This window comes from Mustela nivalis (assembly GCF_964662115.1).
Source record: "Mustela nivalis genome assembly, chromosome: 6".
Lineage (NCBI taxonomy): Eukaryota > Metazoa > Chordata > Mammalia > Carnivora > Mustelidae > Mustela > Mustela nivalis.
The window spans coordinates 79,149,434-79,167,974 of NC_139025.1; the positions used below are offsets into that span (position 1 = coordinate 79,149,434).

The 18,541-nt window shown below is 40.1% G+C and overlaps 1 protein-coding gene and 1 long non-coding RNA gene across 3 annotated transcripts in view; one reads left to right on the top strand and one right to left on the bottom strand.

Moving 5' to 3' along the window:
• SLC24A5 (solute carrier family 24 member 5) overlaps positions 1-14,325 on the bottom strand; it is a 28,130-nt gene extending 13,805 nt beyond the window's left edge. The window contains exons 1-2 of the mRNA XM_082734872.1: positions 14,058-14,325; positions 13,176-13,355 (exon numbers count right to left, since the gene is read on the bottom strand). Of these exons, the coding sequence (XP_082590998.1) occupies positions 13,176-13,355; positions 14,058-14,178 (301 nt within the window). The 5' untranslated portion in view covers positions 14,179-14,325. The remainder of the gene's footprint in view (positions 1-13,175; positions 13,356-14,057) is intronic.
• On the top strand, positions 13,459-16,546 carry LOC309866847. 2 transcript variants are annotated; one of them, XR_014312830.1, is made up of 4 exons: positions 13,459-13,561; positions 13,735-13,978; positions 14,510-14,599; positions 16,165-16,546. It is a non-coding gene; the product is annotated as an uncharacterized lncRNA (long non-coding RNA). The 2 variants fall into 2 exon arrangements; XR_014312831.1 differs by lacking the exon at positions 13,459-13,561 and having other exon boundaries at positions 13,680-13,978.
• The last annotated feature ends 1,995 nt before the right edge of the window (positions 16,547-18,541 follow it).

An 18,541-nucleotide genomic window follows, 5' to 3' on the forward strand; every position in this document is an offset into this window, starting at 1 on the left:
TTTCTTTTAATAAAAAACCCCTACATTATTGAAAATTTAGGAGATAGAGTGGAAATATAGAAGGGGAAGAGTCACATGTTTGCCATTGTGTTTTAACCACTGCTATAATTTTAAGATATTTACAGCTGTTTTCATGATGCATATATTTTTTAAAGATTTTATTTATTTATTTGACAGAGATTACAAGTAGGCAGAGAGGCAGGCAGAGAGAGAGGAGGAAGCAGGCTTCCTGCCGAGCAGAGAGCCTGATGCGGGGCTTGATCCCAGGACCCTGGGATCATGACCTGAGTCAAAGTCAGAAGCTTTAACCCACTGAGCCACCCAGGCACCCCCCATGATGCATGTCTTGATAAGAGTTATAAGCATAAGCTATATATATATATGTGTGTGTGTGTAATTTGGCACCCTCTGGCTCAGTTTTAGAAGGTCCCCAGTGATAGCAAATTTTTATGCTTTGTGAATAGATTAGAGTTTTGGAACCAATCAAAGGTCATTCATACCCAAATCTAGTGATTGGGATGGTAGTCATCCTGTTTGGTTTTATTTTGGGTCCAATATGAAGTGTGACAACAAGCTGATATATTTTTTTGTGATTTGCAAAACTGCTTCTAACATTAATTTCAAATGTATTTTTAGAAAAATTTTGAGTAAAACTTTAGATTTTTGGAATAAATGTCTAGCTTCTCAATGCGCTACATATATATGTGTACATATATATATATTCTGTGATTTTTTAACAATAAATACAAGCATTTTGAGTTCTTTATAGTTACCCATAAATTTTGAAACCCTGTATAATATGTAATTTATATGCAATATATAATATAATATAATGTAATATAATATAATATAATATAATGCTTTGAAGGTAATTCCACTTAAGAGGACTCCCACAAACCCCCAGTCTGAGGCCTATAATATTATAATTAATTTCCAACTTTCCTAAGCTTATCACAGTTACCTCAGTTTTGGCTCCATAACTTGCCCACGGTCACATAGATAGTAATTGGAGAGATGGGATAGGCACCTAGCTCTTTTTTACTCCCAAGAAGCTACTCTTTCGTTATCCATGTAGGTAAAGTGAAGATATGAATGCATAGTTTTATTTTTGTTGTTGTTTTTGTTATTGTATGTTTCTGCTATTGCAGACTACTCAGGTAATACCCAGATGACTGGGTACTTATCTAGATCCATACACCTGGGGTAGATTTAGATGCAAATCCAGGGGAACCACAACTTAGGTCAGAGGGAAAAGAAAAAGAGGATGGAAATGCTCTTGAGAGAAGGATGAGTGCCCTTGAGTCAGGGAGGAAGCACTATTCTTAGACTCTTTGTTCTTTGGGAAGGCTTTGCCTCTGTAAATTTCATGAGGATTAAGAATCCAACAATCCCATGAAACTGTAGGCTATCCAAATGCCACACTCATGGAATTATTAAACTCCCTTTCAATTTTTTCAAGTTAGAACCAATTCTATGTGGATTTAAAACTTGCATTTCTTTCTTACTCTTTCTGAGACATAACATTGAAATTGAACACGGGCAAACATTAGTTCAAAGCAAAATGAACAAAATAAGTTTTTAATACAAAATTAAATATTTTATTTAAGTACGTTTCCCCAACACCTTATTAAGATAATTTTCACTTAAGACATGTTATACCTCAAAGGATCAGCACAATGGAGGGATTAGCGTTTCTGAGTAGTATATTAGTGTAACATTTAAAAAGAAAAGTGTCTTAGCGAGCTTATGGTAGTCTTTGGGCTGTATCAAGTGACCAGTCATAAAGCATTCTCAGTTTTCTGTGTAGTTAGCTTGGAAAAAGGTAAAGAAAGCTGCTTTAAACTGTGGTTAAATAAGTCCCCATTACCTATCAAAAGGGCACATAAAAAGGATTTATTTTGGCTTTATACTGAACTTTTGTTGTTTCTAAAATTGGACTGCTTATAGAGATGAGAGATAATAGTCCTCTTTGGGCTAACAGTTAATATGGTTTGTATTTTTAATTTATATCATATATGAAATATTAATTTATATTTAAATTAAATATACTTTAAAGATATCATTTTTTAAACAAGGAAAGATTGCTAAAGATAGAATAAAATCATAAAAGAAGTAAAAGGAACCCTAAACAGAATATCCCAAAGAAGTATCATTTAAGTTGCCGCATGGATTATTAGATCAAAGAGTGGATTTCATAAATTTACCTCCTAGCTTGTGAAGGTAGTACTTGCTTTTATTTGCCTTGAACTTGGTGTTCAGGCTCTAGCAGGTGCTCCCTAGATTTGGTGTTTGCCCCAAATATATTCATATTGACTTCGATCACTCACCTTCTGCACTTCCATCTTTGCTGAGTAAAGGATTATAGTCTTTGTAGTCTATTCTTATGTAATAATGAATAACTTGTAAATGTTTACTATGTTCTAGGTTTTTGTGTAAGCAGTTTAGTTATATTACCTCCTGTACATGGCACACAGCTCTATGAGCTGTCTCTGTCTCCATTTTTCTGTCACCCACACACCTCAGTGTGTCCACCAATTATGGGTCTAGGGTCTAGAGGAGCACGGCTGGCAGGGATGAGGGAGCTCCCTTAAGTATGTTCTTTACCCCGTTGCCTCTAGCTTCTTTGATCTCAGATAATATTCCACCTCTGATGACACCTTTTAACCCCTTCCCTGAATCCTCATCCTATTTCTCAATTCAGAAACCAGATCTTATCTCTAAGGTAAAATGCTCTGGACAGCTAGAGTGTGATTTTTTATTTAAGCAATTCAGCAGATTCTCTTTATTTTGTACTATAGTTCCTCCATAGTAACAATGGGTATTTGATGTATTTTTTGTTTTGGTCAAAATTCCATTCCTTTGGGAGGAAAATGCCACTTAAGACTGTTTATATAGAATGGTACTTCCGAAATAACCATATTATGGCAGTTAACCTTAAACAAGAATGTGTAAAATTGAGAACATTCTTGGATTTTGGCATTAGAGAGAACAGTCTCTGCAGGGTCCAAGCTGTGTAGTTTTTTGTTTTTGTTTTTTTTTAAAGATTTAGAGAGAGAGCACTGGTGAGGTTGGGGGGGGGGAGGGCAGAGAGAGAGAATCTTTCAAGCAGATCCCCCTGCCCGCTAATTGAGGACCCTGACTTGTGGTTCAATCCCACAACTCATGAAATCGTGACCTGACCTGAAACCAAGAGTCTGACACTTAACCGACTGAGCCACCCTGTTGCCCCCAGGCTGTATAATCTTAAGTAATTAGTTATCATCTGAGCCTCAGTTTTCTCATCAGTAAAACCAATCTATAGTCCTGATTTGGTAGGGTTTTTGTGAAGACTAAATGAAACTATCTCTATTTAGTTTAGAACCATGCTTGGTCTTCTATAATTGTTTTATGATAAATAGCTAAAAAATAAATATATAAATAAAACCCCTCCATCACACTGTGGAATGCTTCAGTAAACTGTTTTCAGGATTATATTAATCCTTATTAGTTGACAAAATGGGTGGAATTATTACAACTCAGTGCTCATCAAAGAACTTGGGGAAATATAAAGCATTTGCAGACTTCTCTGAAGCCAGTTTCTGTGTCTGTAAACAAATTTCAGGGAAATTGTTTCTTATTGCTGATGTCCTAATTTAGATGAGAGTATGCTAGACCTTGAACAGAGAAATGACAGAATTAATCTATAGGCACTTAAAAAATGAATCTAGCCAGCACTATTTCTATCTCATTTTGTTGCCAGGTATTTTCAGTACTCAAGACCAGGGTCAATTCCTAGCAGCTGAAGAAGATTTAGCAGCAGTGTGGGCATCCATCACTCATACATGCGATATTGTGATCTATAGGAAATATATATTTGGTCATTCAGATGAAAATATATGAACAAAATGTATTTTTCATATATATTTGGTCTTGAGCCATAGTTACTGACTCAGGCTCCCCAAACCCTTGGAATTTCCTAAGTATTGAGAGCGATGAAGGCATCTTTCATTATGTTAACAAGGTGACTTGTGGGCCCCACCTAAGAGCCAACACTGTAATTAGAGGGTTAGAACTTTCAGTCCCACCTCTGACCTCTAGGAAGGAGAGGGACTGGAAGCTGGATCCCATGTCAATGGTTAATTATTTATTCAATCATGCCTATTTAATGAAGCTTCCATAAAACTCAAAAGAAGTTTTCTGGAGAGCTCCCAGGTTGGTGAACATGTGGAGGTTCAAGGAGGGTGGAAACTCCATGCCCTTTCCTTATACCTTGCCCCATGTATCTCTTCCATCTGGCTATTATGTCATTTTATAATACCAGTATATAACAAATATATAATTATACATAATTATGTATTTATTATATTTATATTTATTTTATATATAATTATATATGTATATTATTTTTCATAAACCAGTAATCTAGTAAGTAAAATGTTTCTCTGTGTTCTGTGAGCCACTCTAGCAAATTAATTGAACCCAAGAAGGAAGTTGTGGGAATCTGTGATAGATAGCCTGTTGGCCAGAAGTAGGGGTAACAACCTGGGCTTATGACTGGTGTCTGAAACCCAGGGAGGGGTCAGTTGGAATCCCCAATCTATAGCTAGTTTTCAGAAGCACAAGTTTGCAATGGCATCTGAGTTGGGGGGTGGGAGAGAAGTCTTGTAGGCCTGAGCCCTTAACCCGTGAAATTTGATGCTATTTCCAGGCAAATACTGTCAGAATTGAATTGATATCTTGGACACCGTGCTAGTGTCTGAGCATTGCTTTTGCTGGTGTGGGAACCCTCCCCCACCCCCATGCATATACATTGGAATTGGGTTCAGAACCTATTTAGTTTGGCGTCAGTGAAGTGGGGTTTGCTAGAATGACCCTGGCTCACAGAAGCATTTGGTTTGGAAAGAGAAAAGGTGAAAGGACAGGGAATGAGGAACCTTTGATTTCTGGGTGGCTATGTGGTCACCCACGGTATGGAGCCGCAGCTGTGCTGTGGTCAGTTACTAAGAGTAAAAGTTAACTAAAGATAAAAGTTACCAGGAATTTAGAGATGGATCCAACTCCTGTGGTTGATTCACTTAATATATAAGGAAATGTGAAGTATGAGAAAAGGCAAAATATTCTACCCTTTAGTTATTGTTATCTGTAGTAAAAGAGGATGCCTGACCAGATCTTGATGCTAAATCAAGCTCCGATTTCAGTGAGTCTGAGCATAGGCTACTAGCCTCAGAGCCTCCCAGCAAGGGGAGAATTACACAGGGGTATCAGAAAGTACTTTTAAGACCTCTGGTTGCCAAGAAAGTGGTCAATAGAGAAAAACAGCAAAAACGAGAAACCATTGAAACCAGAGGGTATAGTGTGAAGGAATTGTTTCGTTTTGTGTATTGGTATCAGTAGCTTCCTGAGGAACCTTTCCTAAGGGCATTGTAAGGGTGGTTTGGGGGCTGTGTCTGGTTTTGGACGCTGCAGAGTGAAAGAGCATGTTCGGGTTGTTAATGGGACATAGAGCTAGCTCACTGTGAAAAAATTACAGATGGCTATATGTGATCCATACACATAGGAAGTTATTCCAGAGAGAGAAGGACTGGATAAAAGACATGGAATGGTCTGTTTACCCTGAGAATGCAGACTGCCCAGTTTTCCCTATGAATATCAAGTGGAACATCCCAGATAAAGCTGTTGATAATGCTTTGTATGTACGCCATGTGGGACTGGCTTTATGAAGATTAGGGTATTCACCCACTGAATATGTCCATTATCCATGTCATGACAGATGCTGTGGTTAAGGGAGCCTTCATGAGCACCCCATATCACCTTATTGTTGCAAAATGGAAAAATAGGGAATCTATATCAAATCTGCTGAGCTTCCTCGCATGGGTCTTACAGATGCTAATGAAAACATTAGGTTAATTAATAAGAAAATGGGAAGAGGCCAAGGGGAATGCCAAGGGACTGTTTCCAAGAAGGTGAATGAAAATTTCTAGAAGTTTATTTAGAAATACATTAACAAACCAAATATTGAAAGGGAAAAACAAAGGAATCAGAAAGGAGAAAGTGGTAGGACTTGTCCCAGCAGGGTGGAAGTCTTTAGATGATTATTATTAAATGGGATGAATAGGGATGCCTGGGTGGCTCAGTCAGTTAAGCATCTACCTTAAGCTCAGGTCATGATCCCAGGGTCCTGGGATCAAGTCACAAATGGGGCTCCCTTCTCAGCAGGGAGATTGCTTCTCCCTCTGCCTGTTCCTGCCTGCTGCCCCCCTCCCTGCTTGTGCTTGCTCTCTGACCAAACAAATAAAACCTTAAAAAAAAAAAAAAAAAAAAAAGGAAATGGGATGAATAAAGCAGACATTGACTGGGTTAAAACAAAGGTTTTAATGAGTGTTACCTAAGGTTGGTGGGCCCATGGGACCCCCTATTGGTCACCCATCATTAAAGGACCCCAAACACATGTGTTCTATTTACCTTGTCTGGAGAAATTATAAAAACTGGAATGTAGCGGTTACTATGAGAAAATGGACCAGCAACCACTTGAGGCAGTAGTTAGGCAGATGAATCAAATTAAAGGTTGATGAAGGGGCCAGGGTCCCTTGGGTTGACCCCTCACTGAGGACCTTATGTGCAAGTGTGGATAAATTGGGCAGTGATGGAGAAGAGTAGTTTCCAAGGCAGTGCCCAATGGCCTGGCCATATGGTCAGATTAGAAAGGCAATAGGAACCTGGGTACTAAATATATGTCTACATAAGACATAACCCTGTGGAAATCACTATGAAAATTTGAAAGGTGCGTAAAGTAGGAGCCTATAAGAAGAACGCCCTAAGTCTGGAGGGTGATTGAAATAGATAAGTAGATATCCCAGTGTGCTCCCTTGAGATGGCTGCCAGGGGGTCCATGAAATGACTAGACAGGAGAGTCTGCAGCAGTGCAAAGATGGGCTGAAGCCAGACACATTTTTCTTGCACCCTCTGAAGCACAAAATGCCAATAAGAGCTGTCCTACCTGCCAACAAGAGAGACAGAGACAGCTATGTGTCAGATTCCCTGGTGGGAAGGTCCTGAACATAGCTGGCAAGTGAGATTGATGCTGGTAACCTTCGGGGGCTACAAATGGGTCCTGCCTGACAGGAGTATTTACTGCTTCCAGACTGGGTGTTGCTTCCTTGGTAGTAGATGCAAATGCTCAAAATACTATAAAACAATAGCAGCAGAAGATAATTGCATGGTTCCTTCAGGCCAAGAACACATTTTGCAACCTCTAACAGCCAACAATGGGCAGAGAGATAAGTTTGATGGAGAATTGGAATGGGCGATTGAAACACTGGTTATCGAAAACGGGGGACTGGCTCACCAGCCATCCCCAGAGTGTGCTTACCCTAAAAGTGCGGAGTCCTGAAGGGGTGGCCCCGCTTGATAGCTTCCTGGTTTCTGGTGGGTCTGGGCAAGAGCGGGAAAGGGAGCTGTTGGAATTCCTTCTTTTGCACTTTGCTGCAACTTATGTTTTGTTTGTTTTGTCCCCCTGCTAGGTGCAGGGAGTCCCAGGACCAGGACTGCAGCTACAAGGGCTGGAAGCAGGGAGGATGAAAAGCCAGAAACTGTGACCATGTCTTTAACACTTCTGTTATGATTGCTGAGAGCCTGGTGGGATAGGGTGTACCTTCACCCCCTTTGCCAAATTGGGGTTAATAGTGAATTCAGCTTTATTGCTTGTAGTAAAAATAGCTCACTAGTTGTGCACCATGTGGCCTTACACTGTGTGATGAGGAATGGGCTGAGGGAGAGACGCTTGCTAGTGTTGCTATCCGTGATCGAGACCAGCACAGTGGGCTGGGTAGTTACCAATGAGAGTCTGGTAATAGGCCAGTATCTTTGGACTGCCATGATTATTTTGCCATAAGGGGAATATGTGTGTAAAGACCAGGAAGTGGGCTGTGATATTGTGAGTTTCTGGCTTCCAGCTCCCAAAAGCCCTGGAAATTCTTAAGTGTAGAGAGTGATAAAGGTGCCTTCTGTTATGTTAATGAGGCATATTTTGGACACTATCTAGCATGGCTGTTGGTTGCCAAGGAAGCAAACCACGTGATTAGAGGATGGGAACTTTTAGTCCCAACCCCTGGCCTCCAGAGGAAGGAGAAGGGAGAAGGGCTGGAGGCTGAATCAGTTGTCAGTGGTCAATGCTTATGTGATGGAACCTCCCTAAGCAAAAAACAAAAAGATGGGATTTGAAGAGCTGGGGGAGTGACATGTCTGGAAAGGACCTAGAAGCTCTGCTCCCCTTCCTTGTACCTTGCTGCATGATCTTTTCCCTCTGGCTGTTTCTGAGTATATATCCTCTTACAATAAACTAGTAATTTGGTAAGTAGAATGTTTCTCTGAGTTCTGTGAGTCACTCTAGCAAATTAATTGCACCTAAGGAGGAGGTCATGGGAACCTCTGATTGATAGCCCATTGGCCAGAAGTATAGGTAAGAACCTAGCCTTATGCCTGGTATCCAAAACCCAAGAAGGGGATTGTTGGAACTCCCAATCAATAGCCAGTCAGTCAGAAGCATAGGTAATACTTGGGCTTGCAGACGCCATCTGAAGGCAGTGAGGGCCAAGTGTGGGGGCATTCTGGAATCAGACGCTATCTTTGGGTAGATAGTGTCAGAATTACTTGCTGTTGGGGGAACTGCACTCCCTACCCTACTTCCCACATGTTGGAATTGTGGACCCAGTTCTGGACTGAATACCAATTTACACATTTGTAATATCTACTGTTATCATATTTCAGAGCAAAGAGTGATTCACTTGTCTGCTGATGATGTTTCGAGTAATTCCACAAGTGGCCTGGTGGAAGTCATTATTATAAATCGTCTGTGAAGTCACTTAATGAAGATTATTTTGAAGTAGCAATCTAAATTTTAATGCAGTTTCTGCTGCAGGCCTAGAAAAGTTATTTATTTATTTACTGCTCCCAAGACAATTTTTCTATAAACAAAATTCTTGATGAATTTATTCTTTTTTTTTTTTTTAAAGATTTTATTTATTTTTCAGAGAGAGAGGAGGGGAGAGAGCGAGCACAGGCAGATAGAATGGCAGGCAGAGGCAGAGGGAGAAGCAGGCTCCCTACTGAGCAAGAAGCCCAATGTGGGACTCGATCCCAGGACACTGGGATCATGACCTGAGCCGAAGGCAGCTGCTTAACCAACTGAGCCACCCAGGCGTCCCATGATGAATTTATTCTTTTAGTCAAGTCATTGTTTAGAAATGTGAAAATGAAAAAAAAAAAAAACAAAAACCAACAACACTTTTTGACTTTCTATTTTCCAGGAAGAGAAATTTTCAGGGTGGGACAAAGTACCTTGAATTTAGAATTTCCTAGTTTCTGTTTTTATTTTTTTTTCTGTTTTGTTTTTAACGATTTATTTAATTATTTTAGAGAAAGACAATGTGTGAGCCTGGGGTCGGGAGTGGGGGGGTGAGAGGGAGAGGAAGAGGTAGAGACAAACTTAAGCAGACTCTGTGTTGAACTTAGAGCTTGATGAGGGGTGCAATCTCACCACCCTGAGATCATGACCTGAAGCAAAACCAAGAGTCACGCTTAACTGACTGAATCATCTAAGCAGTCCAGGCATCCAGGTCATGGTCCTCAGGGTCATGAGATTGAGCCTTGAGTCAGGCTCTCAGCTCAGCATGGGGTCTTCTTGGGGTTCTCTCTCTCCTTCTCCCTCTACCCTTCTCCTGCTTGAACACTTTTTCTCTCTCTACCATAAATAAATAAATCTTTAAAAAAGTAAGATAAATAAAAATGAAAAAAAATTCTTATTTTAATATAATTAACATGATCTATTTAGATTTTCTAACTAAAGGTTCAGTCCTGGCAAAAGGGAGATTATTACAACAGTTAAGAGTATAGAAGTGGAGAGACTATGGACACTGAAAAACAATCTGAGGGGTTTGAAGTGGTGGGGGAATGGGAGGTTGGGGTACCAGGTGGTGGGTATTATAGAGGGCACGGATTGCATGGAGCACTGGGTGTGGTGAAAAAATAATGAATACTGTTTTTCTGAAAATAAATAAATTGAAAAAATTAAAAAAAAAAGGTATAGAAGCGGATGTACATACATCTATATGTAAGAATTTAGTATGTGAAAATGGGTCAACTTTCTGAAGATAACATTGCACCTATAGTAAAATTCTTAGTGAAAGAAAGAAATAAATGTAAAAAAAAAGAGAGAGAGAAACTACATGTAAAAGAAAATTTGACAATTTTTCTGACCTGGGGATAAATGTCTTTTGAAGTATAAAACCAAAAGGAGAGGGGCACCTGGGTGGCTCAGTGGGTTAAAGCCTCTGCCTTCACCCCAGGTCATGATCTCAGGGTCTTGGGATCGAGCCCCACATCGGGCTCTCTGCTCAGCAGGGAGCCTGCTTCCCTTCCTCTCTCTCTGCCTGCCTCTCTGCCTACTTGTGATCTCTGTCTGTCAAATAAATAAATAAAATTAAAAAAAACAAAAAACAAAAGGAGAATCATAAAAGAAAATATTTATAAATTCACTTAAAATATAGGGCGCCTGGGTGGCTCAGCGGGTTAAGCCGCTGCCTTCGGCTCAGGTCATGATCTCAGGGTCCTGGGATCGAGTCCCGCATCGGGCGGGCTCTCTGCTCAGCAGGGAGCCTGCTTCCCTCTCTCTCTCTCTGCCTGCCTCTCCATCTACATGTGATTTCTCTCTGTCAAATAAATAAATAAAATCTTAAAAAAAAAAAAAAACTATTGGGGCGCCTGGTTGGCTCAGTGGGTTAAGCTTCTGCCTTTGGCTCAGGTCATGATCCCAGGGGCCTGGGATCGAGTCCTGTATTGGGCTCTCTGCTCAGCAGGGAGCCTGCTTCTCCTCATTTCTCTCTCTGTCTGTCTCTCTGCCTATTTGTGATCTCTCTCTCTGTCAAATAAATAAATAAAATCTTTAAAAAATATATATATAAACTTCAACGTGAGAAACACACAAAATACAAAAGCAAACAGCAGAATATGTAAAGCATATGATATAGAATTATATTAGAAAAAGTGTTAACATCCTTATATGAAAAAAAGTCTTGGGAATCAATAATAAAAAGACAAATACTCCCTGTTAGAACATGGGCAAAAAAGCAAAAAGCAAAAACCACAAATTTCAAATTTCCATAAACATGAAATGTTCAGTCTCACAAAGAATAGGATAAATCCAAATTTTATAAAATGAAGTTCCATTTTTAAAGCAATTAACAAAAACATTTATTATGTTATTATTCATGGTTTTCTAGAGTAGAAGCTATTCCACACTCTGGAGGTTTAAGTTAGCATACCCTATGTGAAGTGTTTTTGGCAATGTATAAAATAAAGCTCAAAATACACATAGCTCTTTATCTTTATCAAAAAATGATCAGAGGGGCACCTGGGTGGCTCAGTGGGTTGAAGCCTCTGCCTTCAGCTCAGTTCATGTTCCCAGGTTCCTGGGATCAAGCCCCACATCGGCCTCTCTGCTCAGCAGGAAGCCTGCTTCCTCCTCTCTTTGCCTGCCTCTCTGTCTACTTGTGATCTCTATCTGTCAAATAAATAAAATTAAAAAAAAATGATCAGAGAACTTTGCAAAGATTTTATACAAGTACAGGCTTTTATTGCATGAAATAATAATAATAAAAAACCTCCAAATGTCCAAAGAAAATAATTTTAAAAATTATACATTTCTACTGGGTACCTATGTATATAAAACCCAGTGTTAGATACTTTCATCATTTACAAAATCATGCTACCATTAAAAATCATGTTTTTCAACAGTAATAATATGGGAAAATGTGAGGAATAAAATATGACGAAAAGAAAAACCTCAAACTGTATTTATATCAAGACCTAAAAGCCTGAAAGAAAATACATCAGATGCTGACTGTGGGGATCTCTGGGTGATTTTACTTTTTTCCTTGCATTTTATCAGTCTAGGTAAAAATACTATGTTAAAGTAATTTAATCTGTTTTATAGAAAAATATCAAGGTGGTCATAAAATGGAATGCCAATGTAAAAATGATGATATTTAGACCTACTTGAGTTAAGTCATAATAATTATAACAAACTTAAACTGACCTGTTCTATGATTTTTTTTTTTCTTAAAACAAATATGTGTTGAGAGCCTCTAGTCTTGTCAGGTCCTGTTGTAGGTCTTAAGGATACTGCAGTGGTACAGTGAACAGGAGAGAAAATCAGGAGCATTTCAGCAGAGCCAGAGGGCTGGGGCCTTGGGAAAAGGGAGAGTTAATGTTCTAGCTTTCTCTGGGAAGAAATGTTAGCAGAGTGTGTGTGGGGGTGGGGATGGGGGTGCTGGGGGTGGATGCTATTTCTGTACAATCCTGTAAGCATGCAGCTGGACACCTAACCCTTAACTTTGACATTCTCTGAGGTAAGCATGCTCAGTCAACTAAACCAAGCTGGAGACAGACTGGAAATTTCTGGTGACACTTCTGTTGCATAGGGCATGACTCATCATTGACATCCTGATTTAAGGGACGAGGATTCCAAGGAAAGGTCTATGCTCAGAATTCTTGTGTGATCTACATGGCTGAGGGGACAGAAGAAAGAGGCTTGGCCTGGCAGATCTTATTTTCAGAAACCAGTGACTGAGCTTAAAGTTTAATAACTGAATTTACAATTATCTGATACCTGAAGTCACTTTACATAAGATGCAGGACTTATTACTTATTTATTGGTTCATAAACACCAGTTAGTCTCCTTACTAGCATAAGGCTGAAATGAAAAATGTCATTTGTTTACCACCCATCTTATCTTTAAAAAAAAAATTGAAACAGTTTTAGAGTAAAACAGCAGGTTTTTTAAAGTATAAAATGAGCATTAGTAAGGCCTTATCTTACGTGTACACATCAAGGGCACAAATGTGCAAACTTGGAAGAGTTTACTAACAAATGGCCAGGATTATAGGAGACAAAGAGATTCTGGAGAGACCCATTGTAATAATAAGTGCTGGGTGCTCATTTAAAGATGCCACGCTGCACATGAACTACCAAGAAAAACCACGCACAGGCCCGTTCCTTGAGGTAGGACCCCTCAACACAGAAGTCCGTGCTCTGTTACCAGCTGAGACGGACAAAATTGTTGCTGAGCTGTTTTTAAAGACAACCATGCGCATGTGACACCACATTTCGGAAGCTTATGGGGGAGATTTTCAACCACTTACCTTCACTGATGATTTCCAGGGAGGGTAGGAAGTACTCGTCACAGACAATAGACACGGCCATGAACATGTAAAGGATAATTAGGAAGTAGATGACAATGCCTCCATCTGTGCGCTCCTGTTTTGTGAAAAACCCTTCGGGAAAGTCCAGTGATGGAGACATAACACACTGGGTGCTATTTCCTGGTAAGAAAAAGAAGGTGAAACTTTGAAGTATGCTGGTGTCGCTAGTTCCAATCCCACAAAGAGAGATTTCTTAAGAAAACTAAGTGTGTGGTCACGAGATGGAATTTTAAGAACCCTAGTGGAAATGTATAAGGCATTTTGAATATGATGTAGAGCTTTTGAAAAAAATAATTATTGGGGCCCAAAAGAGGAGCTTTAATGAAGTAAGCTGATGATAGTGAAAGAATTAAAAAAAAAAAAAATCACGAAATCACTCTTCCTTGTCTGCTTTATTTCTTAAAAGGGAATTCTGAACCCTTCCTCCTCCTCAAAGAGAAACTGTATCTCTGGTGAGAAAGATTCCTAATATCTGTACAATTTCATTTTCCCATTTCAGAGCCCAAGCTGCCCACGGGCCTGTGAAGAGTCCTCCACTGTTGCAGAGAGAATTTCTAAGATGAAAGAAGATTTTTTTTTTCATGATGAAGTCTCCAACAATAAAAACTGGAGGCTCGCCTGCTTCATGAAGCCTGTGAATTCTTTCTGAGCTATCTTTGAGAACTTATCCGAGGGATCAAAAGCGTTTGATAGTCTTCCAAATGCTAAAATCAGAGGAGGAAGCATGAGCCGAAGTAAGTCAAGTGAGTATTTTCCTCTCTTTGTCCCTCCATCTGTACATGGCAGCTGCGGCAGAGGCCGCTGACCCCAGTGTCCACCTACCTGTGGCCCTTAGGAGACGCTGGGGCAGGGAGGCACTCGGGGGAGGCAAGCGTGCAGTAGCCCCGAGGATGCCGAGGAGCAGAGCCCTTCTTGCCCACCGTGGGCCCCCTTCAGTCGGCATTCCTGCTGTGCTCTTACTGCAAGAGTGCTGCTTTGGGAAGGGGGAAAGGGTGGAATAAGCTGGGTCATGTGAGGAGTCTCCTTCCTGCTCACTGCCCTGCCCCAGGACACATCTCAGCCAGGCCTGTGCAGGAGGGAGGGTGAAAGGAGCCAGGCAGTCTCCTCTGATCAGGAGCCCCAAGCTCCAGAGAGGCTGGGGGAGGTGAGGAGGAGAGCAGATGATTCCTGTGTACAGCTGTAGTCGTCCCTGAGGCAGATCCAGGCGGCTTGTTCTTTATGGCATGGTTTGATTTACTGGTCTTCATAGTGGCTGTGATTTTGACTTTCTCTAGGTTTGGAATGACCTGAGTTTGCAACTGCTTCGTCTCCAGCCCTCACTTCTAGAAGTTGCTGGGACAGGTGTATGTGAATTCTTTGGCTAGGTATGCATGTTTTTATCTTTCTTTTGGGCCTCTCCTCCTCCTCTCCCATTAGAACTAGAGACAGAAAGGTAATTTTGGAGGTTGTTGCAATAATCTAGCGGAGAAATGATGGGAGCTTGAACCAGAGCCGTAGCAATGGGGGTGGGGAGAAGCGGACAGCTTCAAGAACCGTATGGAGACATGGTGGATGCTATTTGATCATTGATTAGCTGTGCTCTCTGCCAGAGATTTTGAAATGCAAATTCGACAGGCCAGGGGGTTTCAAACACAAACTACTAACTCCCCTACCCTAGCATATATTGCACTTGCTAAGGCATTAAGAACTTGGGGCAATGAAGTAACTTGTGCCTAATAGCACAGACCACATAGTTTGGGTCGTAGCACTGCTACTTCCTAGCTCTGTGTCCTTGGGCACGTTATTTAACTTCTCTGCTTCTCAGTTCTACTCTCTGTTAAAAGGGAATGGTAGGCCACCTCACCTGTGGTGAGGATGACATAAATGAATGCATGTAATCTGCTTAAAAACAGCCTCTGCCACATGGTCAGTGTTACCTATTTATCTATCATCTGTCTTTATTATTATTAATGTGTTACTTTTGATTACAATAAAAGCCTCTTGGGGCACCTGGGTGGCTCAGTGGGTTAAAGCCTCTGCCTTCAGCTCAGGTCATGATCCCAGGGTCCTGAGATCGAGCCCCCCGCATCAGGCTCTCTGCTTAGCGGGGAGCTTGCTTTCTCCTCTCTCTCTCTGCCTGCCTCTCTGCCTACTTGTGATTTCTGTCTGTCAAATAAATCAATAAAAATCTTTAAAAAAACAAAACAAAACAATAAAAGCTTCTTGGCCAAAGGATTTCTTTTTTTTTTTTTTAAGTTTCGCAATTCTCGTGGTTCCTTTGCTTTGCAGAAAAAGCATAAAAATTGATGTGTTTGTTAAGTTTTAGATTTAGAAACTGGGTTTTTCTGATGGAAAAGAGTAAGCTGTTTCCGGATGCTTATTATGATTCTGGGTTGGTAAAAATTCTCAAACGCCCTTTTGTTTTGCTGGGAATTGGTAGCCATTATAAACCTCTCTGAAATGGTCATTTCTAGGAACTGTCTATCCAGATGTGTGGTGTGGTTGTGAGGTTGGGACAATGAGTCACCAAAGTGTAGCTCAGAACAGAGCAGATTCTCAGCAAGCAGTGTCTGGGCTGCTGACCCCCACAGAAGGTGGTGTCCTGGACCACGAGACCGTGACCTCAGCGCCAGCGGTGGCCGAGGCCAGGGTAGAGGCCACTTAATTTTGTGCTGAGTGGATATGTTGCATGAGCCTTTCCTCTCCAAAATGCAGTAGTTCCACCAACTGATAAAACTAAACATTACAAACAAACAAAGTAGCACAAACATTCAAACCATAGTATTTCCAGTGCCCAATATCAATCTGGGAAATAGTACATAACTCAGGATACCAGCCAATTACAATGGAATAGAGTGCTTCACATAGTAGTTACTTTAAAAATGTTCGTTGATTGATTACATTGTAATTTTTTTTTAATTTTTAAAAAATTTATTTATTTATTTAACAGAGAGAGAGAGCACAAGTAGAGCAGCAGGCAGAGAGAGTGGGAGAAGCAGGCTCTCTGCTGCAGAGAATCTGATGTGGAGCTGGATCCCAGGACCCTGGGATCATGACCTGAGCCGAAGGCAGACACCCAGCCGACTGAGCCACCAAGGCATCCCCATTGTATTCTTCAAAATACAAAATACAAAAATGTATTCTTCAAAATACATTTCCCAGAGCACATATGTACTTGCTCTGAACAAATAATAAAATCAAATAGGGGTTTATTGAGGAAAGAGAATTTAGGAGGCTAATTATACATACCTTATATGTTTATTGCTCATTTTACAAAAGGACATTAAAACGTTTTTTATTGTAAAATAAAGCATAAAGCCCAATGAAATAAATGTGTAGCTTATTGTTATATTATTATTATTATTTTATAAGATAGAGTCCCTTGTAAACACTGTAGATCAAGAACTAGAACTTTGCCAGCCACCCTAGAAACCCCTTCATGTGCCTCAATCCCACGTCCTCCTTTTCTTGGAAAGTAAACAGCCACGGACTTCCAGAGTAATCACTTCAGAGTCTGTGTATTTTTAATTGTTTATCACCCACTCCTAAATGGGAGCATCTTCAGGACACTATAGCTTAGCCTTAGAAAAAAAAGACCTTTAAGTTTCTTTTAGTTTACAGATTTCCCCTCCTTCTTTTTCTTTTCTTTATAATTTATCTATTGGGAAACCCCCGGGCACTTGATCTATAGAGTTTCCCACAGTCCTAATTTTGTTGGGTGTGTCCTATGGTATAGCTCAACATATACCTCCATTTCTTCTGTTTTTGGTAACTGGCAGCTGGATGTAGAGATTTGATCAGACTGGGCTCTGTCCCACTGGCAAGACCATAGTGGGTGGGCAGTGTGGCCTTTCCTTAGAAAGCACATGGGGTCCGTTTGTCTTTTCTTTTGTGATGTTAGCAGCCTTTCCTTCTCTAGAGGTCACAAAAAGGTCATGTTCTAATTCTATAATTTTTTTTCACTTATTACTTGGAATATTTTATAGTGAGATGATTTCTATCATCTACTCTTTGGATACACAAGGGTACCCAGTTTATATGGAAAAGTTAAGATATGTGCTTGATCCTTTTCCTCTACTGATCATTTCTCAAGTTAATTAGTTTTCAATTTTCTTCCAAAAATAACCAGCCAGATTTTAAAAATGATTATGAATCTATGTATTTAAATATATTTGATGGCTTCCAATTGCCATGATTATCCTTTTTAAATTTCAAATCATCTCATCTTTAGCCTTATCTTTGGGTTGACTTCTGAGAGCCTTTGACATGACCTTAATAGGTTTTAATTGCTTTCTTATTACGTGATATAAAAGAAATATTCCAGCCTCATCCTACACACAAAACCAATCATTTCTTCAAAATGACCCTTTATTTTTTTTAAGTGGAAAGTATATCCATATCATGATCTAAGAATCTGGGTTACTAGCAATGCTTATTGCTACTGGATTGCTCATTATTTGTAATCCCCTCTGCCCCACCCCTCACCATATCTCTCTATAAAATATCTCATGAGTTCATACTCATACTTCCTATTCAAGGGTCCTGGATGATAGAATTGGCATATCTAGAATTTCCCAATTATTTATTTCCTGGTCCTATGTTAGATATATGAGTCTCAAAATGATGACATTGATTCTACCACCACTAATAGAATCACTAAGAAAAGTCCAAAAGTTTTGCTTATGCTCTTTCCATTCCCCGTCTATTCCAAGAGCTATAGCCTATCTGCATTGCTCCCTTTAATCCTCATTTAGTCTTGGTAGTACAAGTAACTACACTTTTAATGTTTGCCACTGTTCTAAGGTTGATGTTTCTCTAGACATTTTGATGCCTGAAACATACTTTCTAATAGATCCCTTGGAAGAACTCATAGGAACTGTGTTCTTCGAGTTCTTTCCTGTCTGTAATGGTTTCTCAATAGTCTTTATACTTGAAAGTCAGCTGTGCTGGATATAAAATCACTGGCTCACATTTTTTTCCCTGAAGTATCTTCTGTTGCTCTGTTTTCTTATGACATAAAGCATTACTGTTGACAAGCTGATAATTATATATATAATTTTACTCCCCTTAGATGTCACTTGCTCTTTTTTCCTAGATACCCAGAAGATTTTTTTTTTTTAAGATTTTATTTATTTATTTGGCAGACAGAGATCACAAGTATGCAGAGAGGCAGGCAGAGAGAAAGAGGAGGAAGCAGGCTCCCTGCTGAGCAGGAGCCTAATGTGGGGCTCGATCCCAGGACCCTGGGATCATGACCTGAGCCAAAGGCAGAGGCTTTAACCCACTGAGCCACCCAGGCGCCCCACCCAGAAGATTTTTTTTTCTCT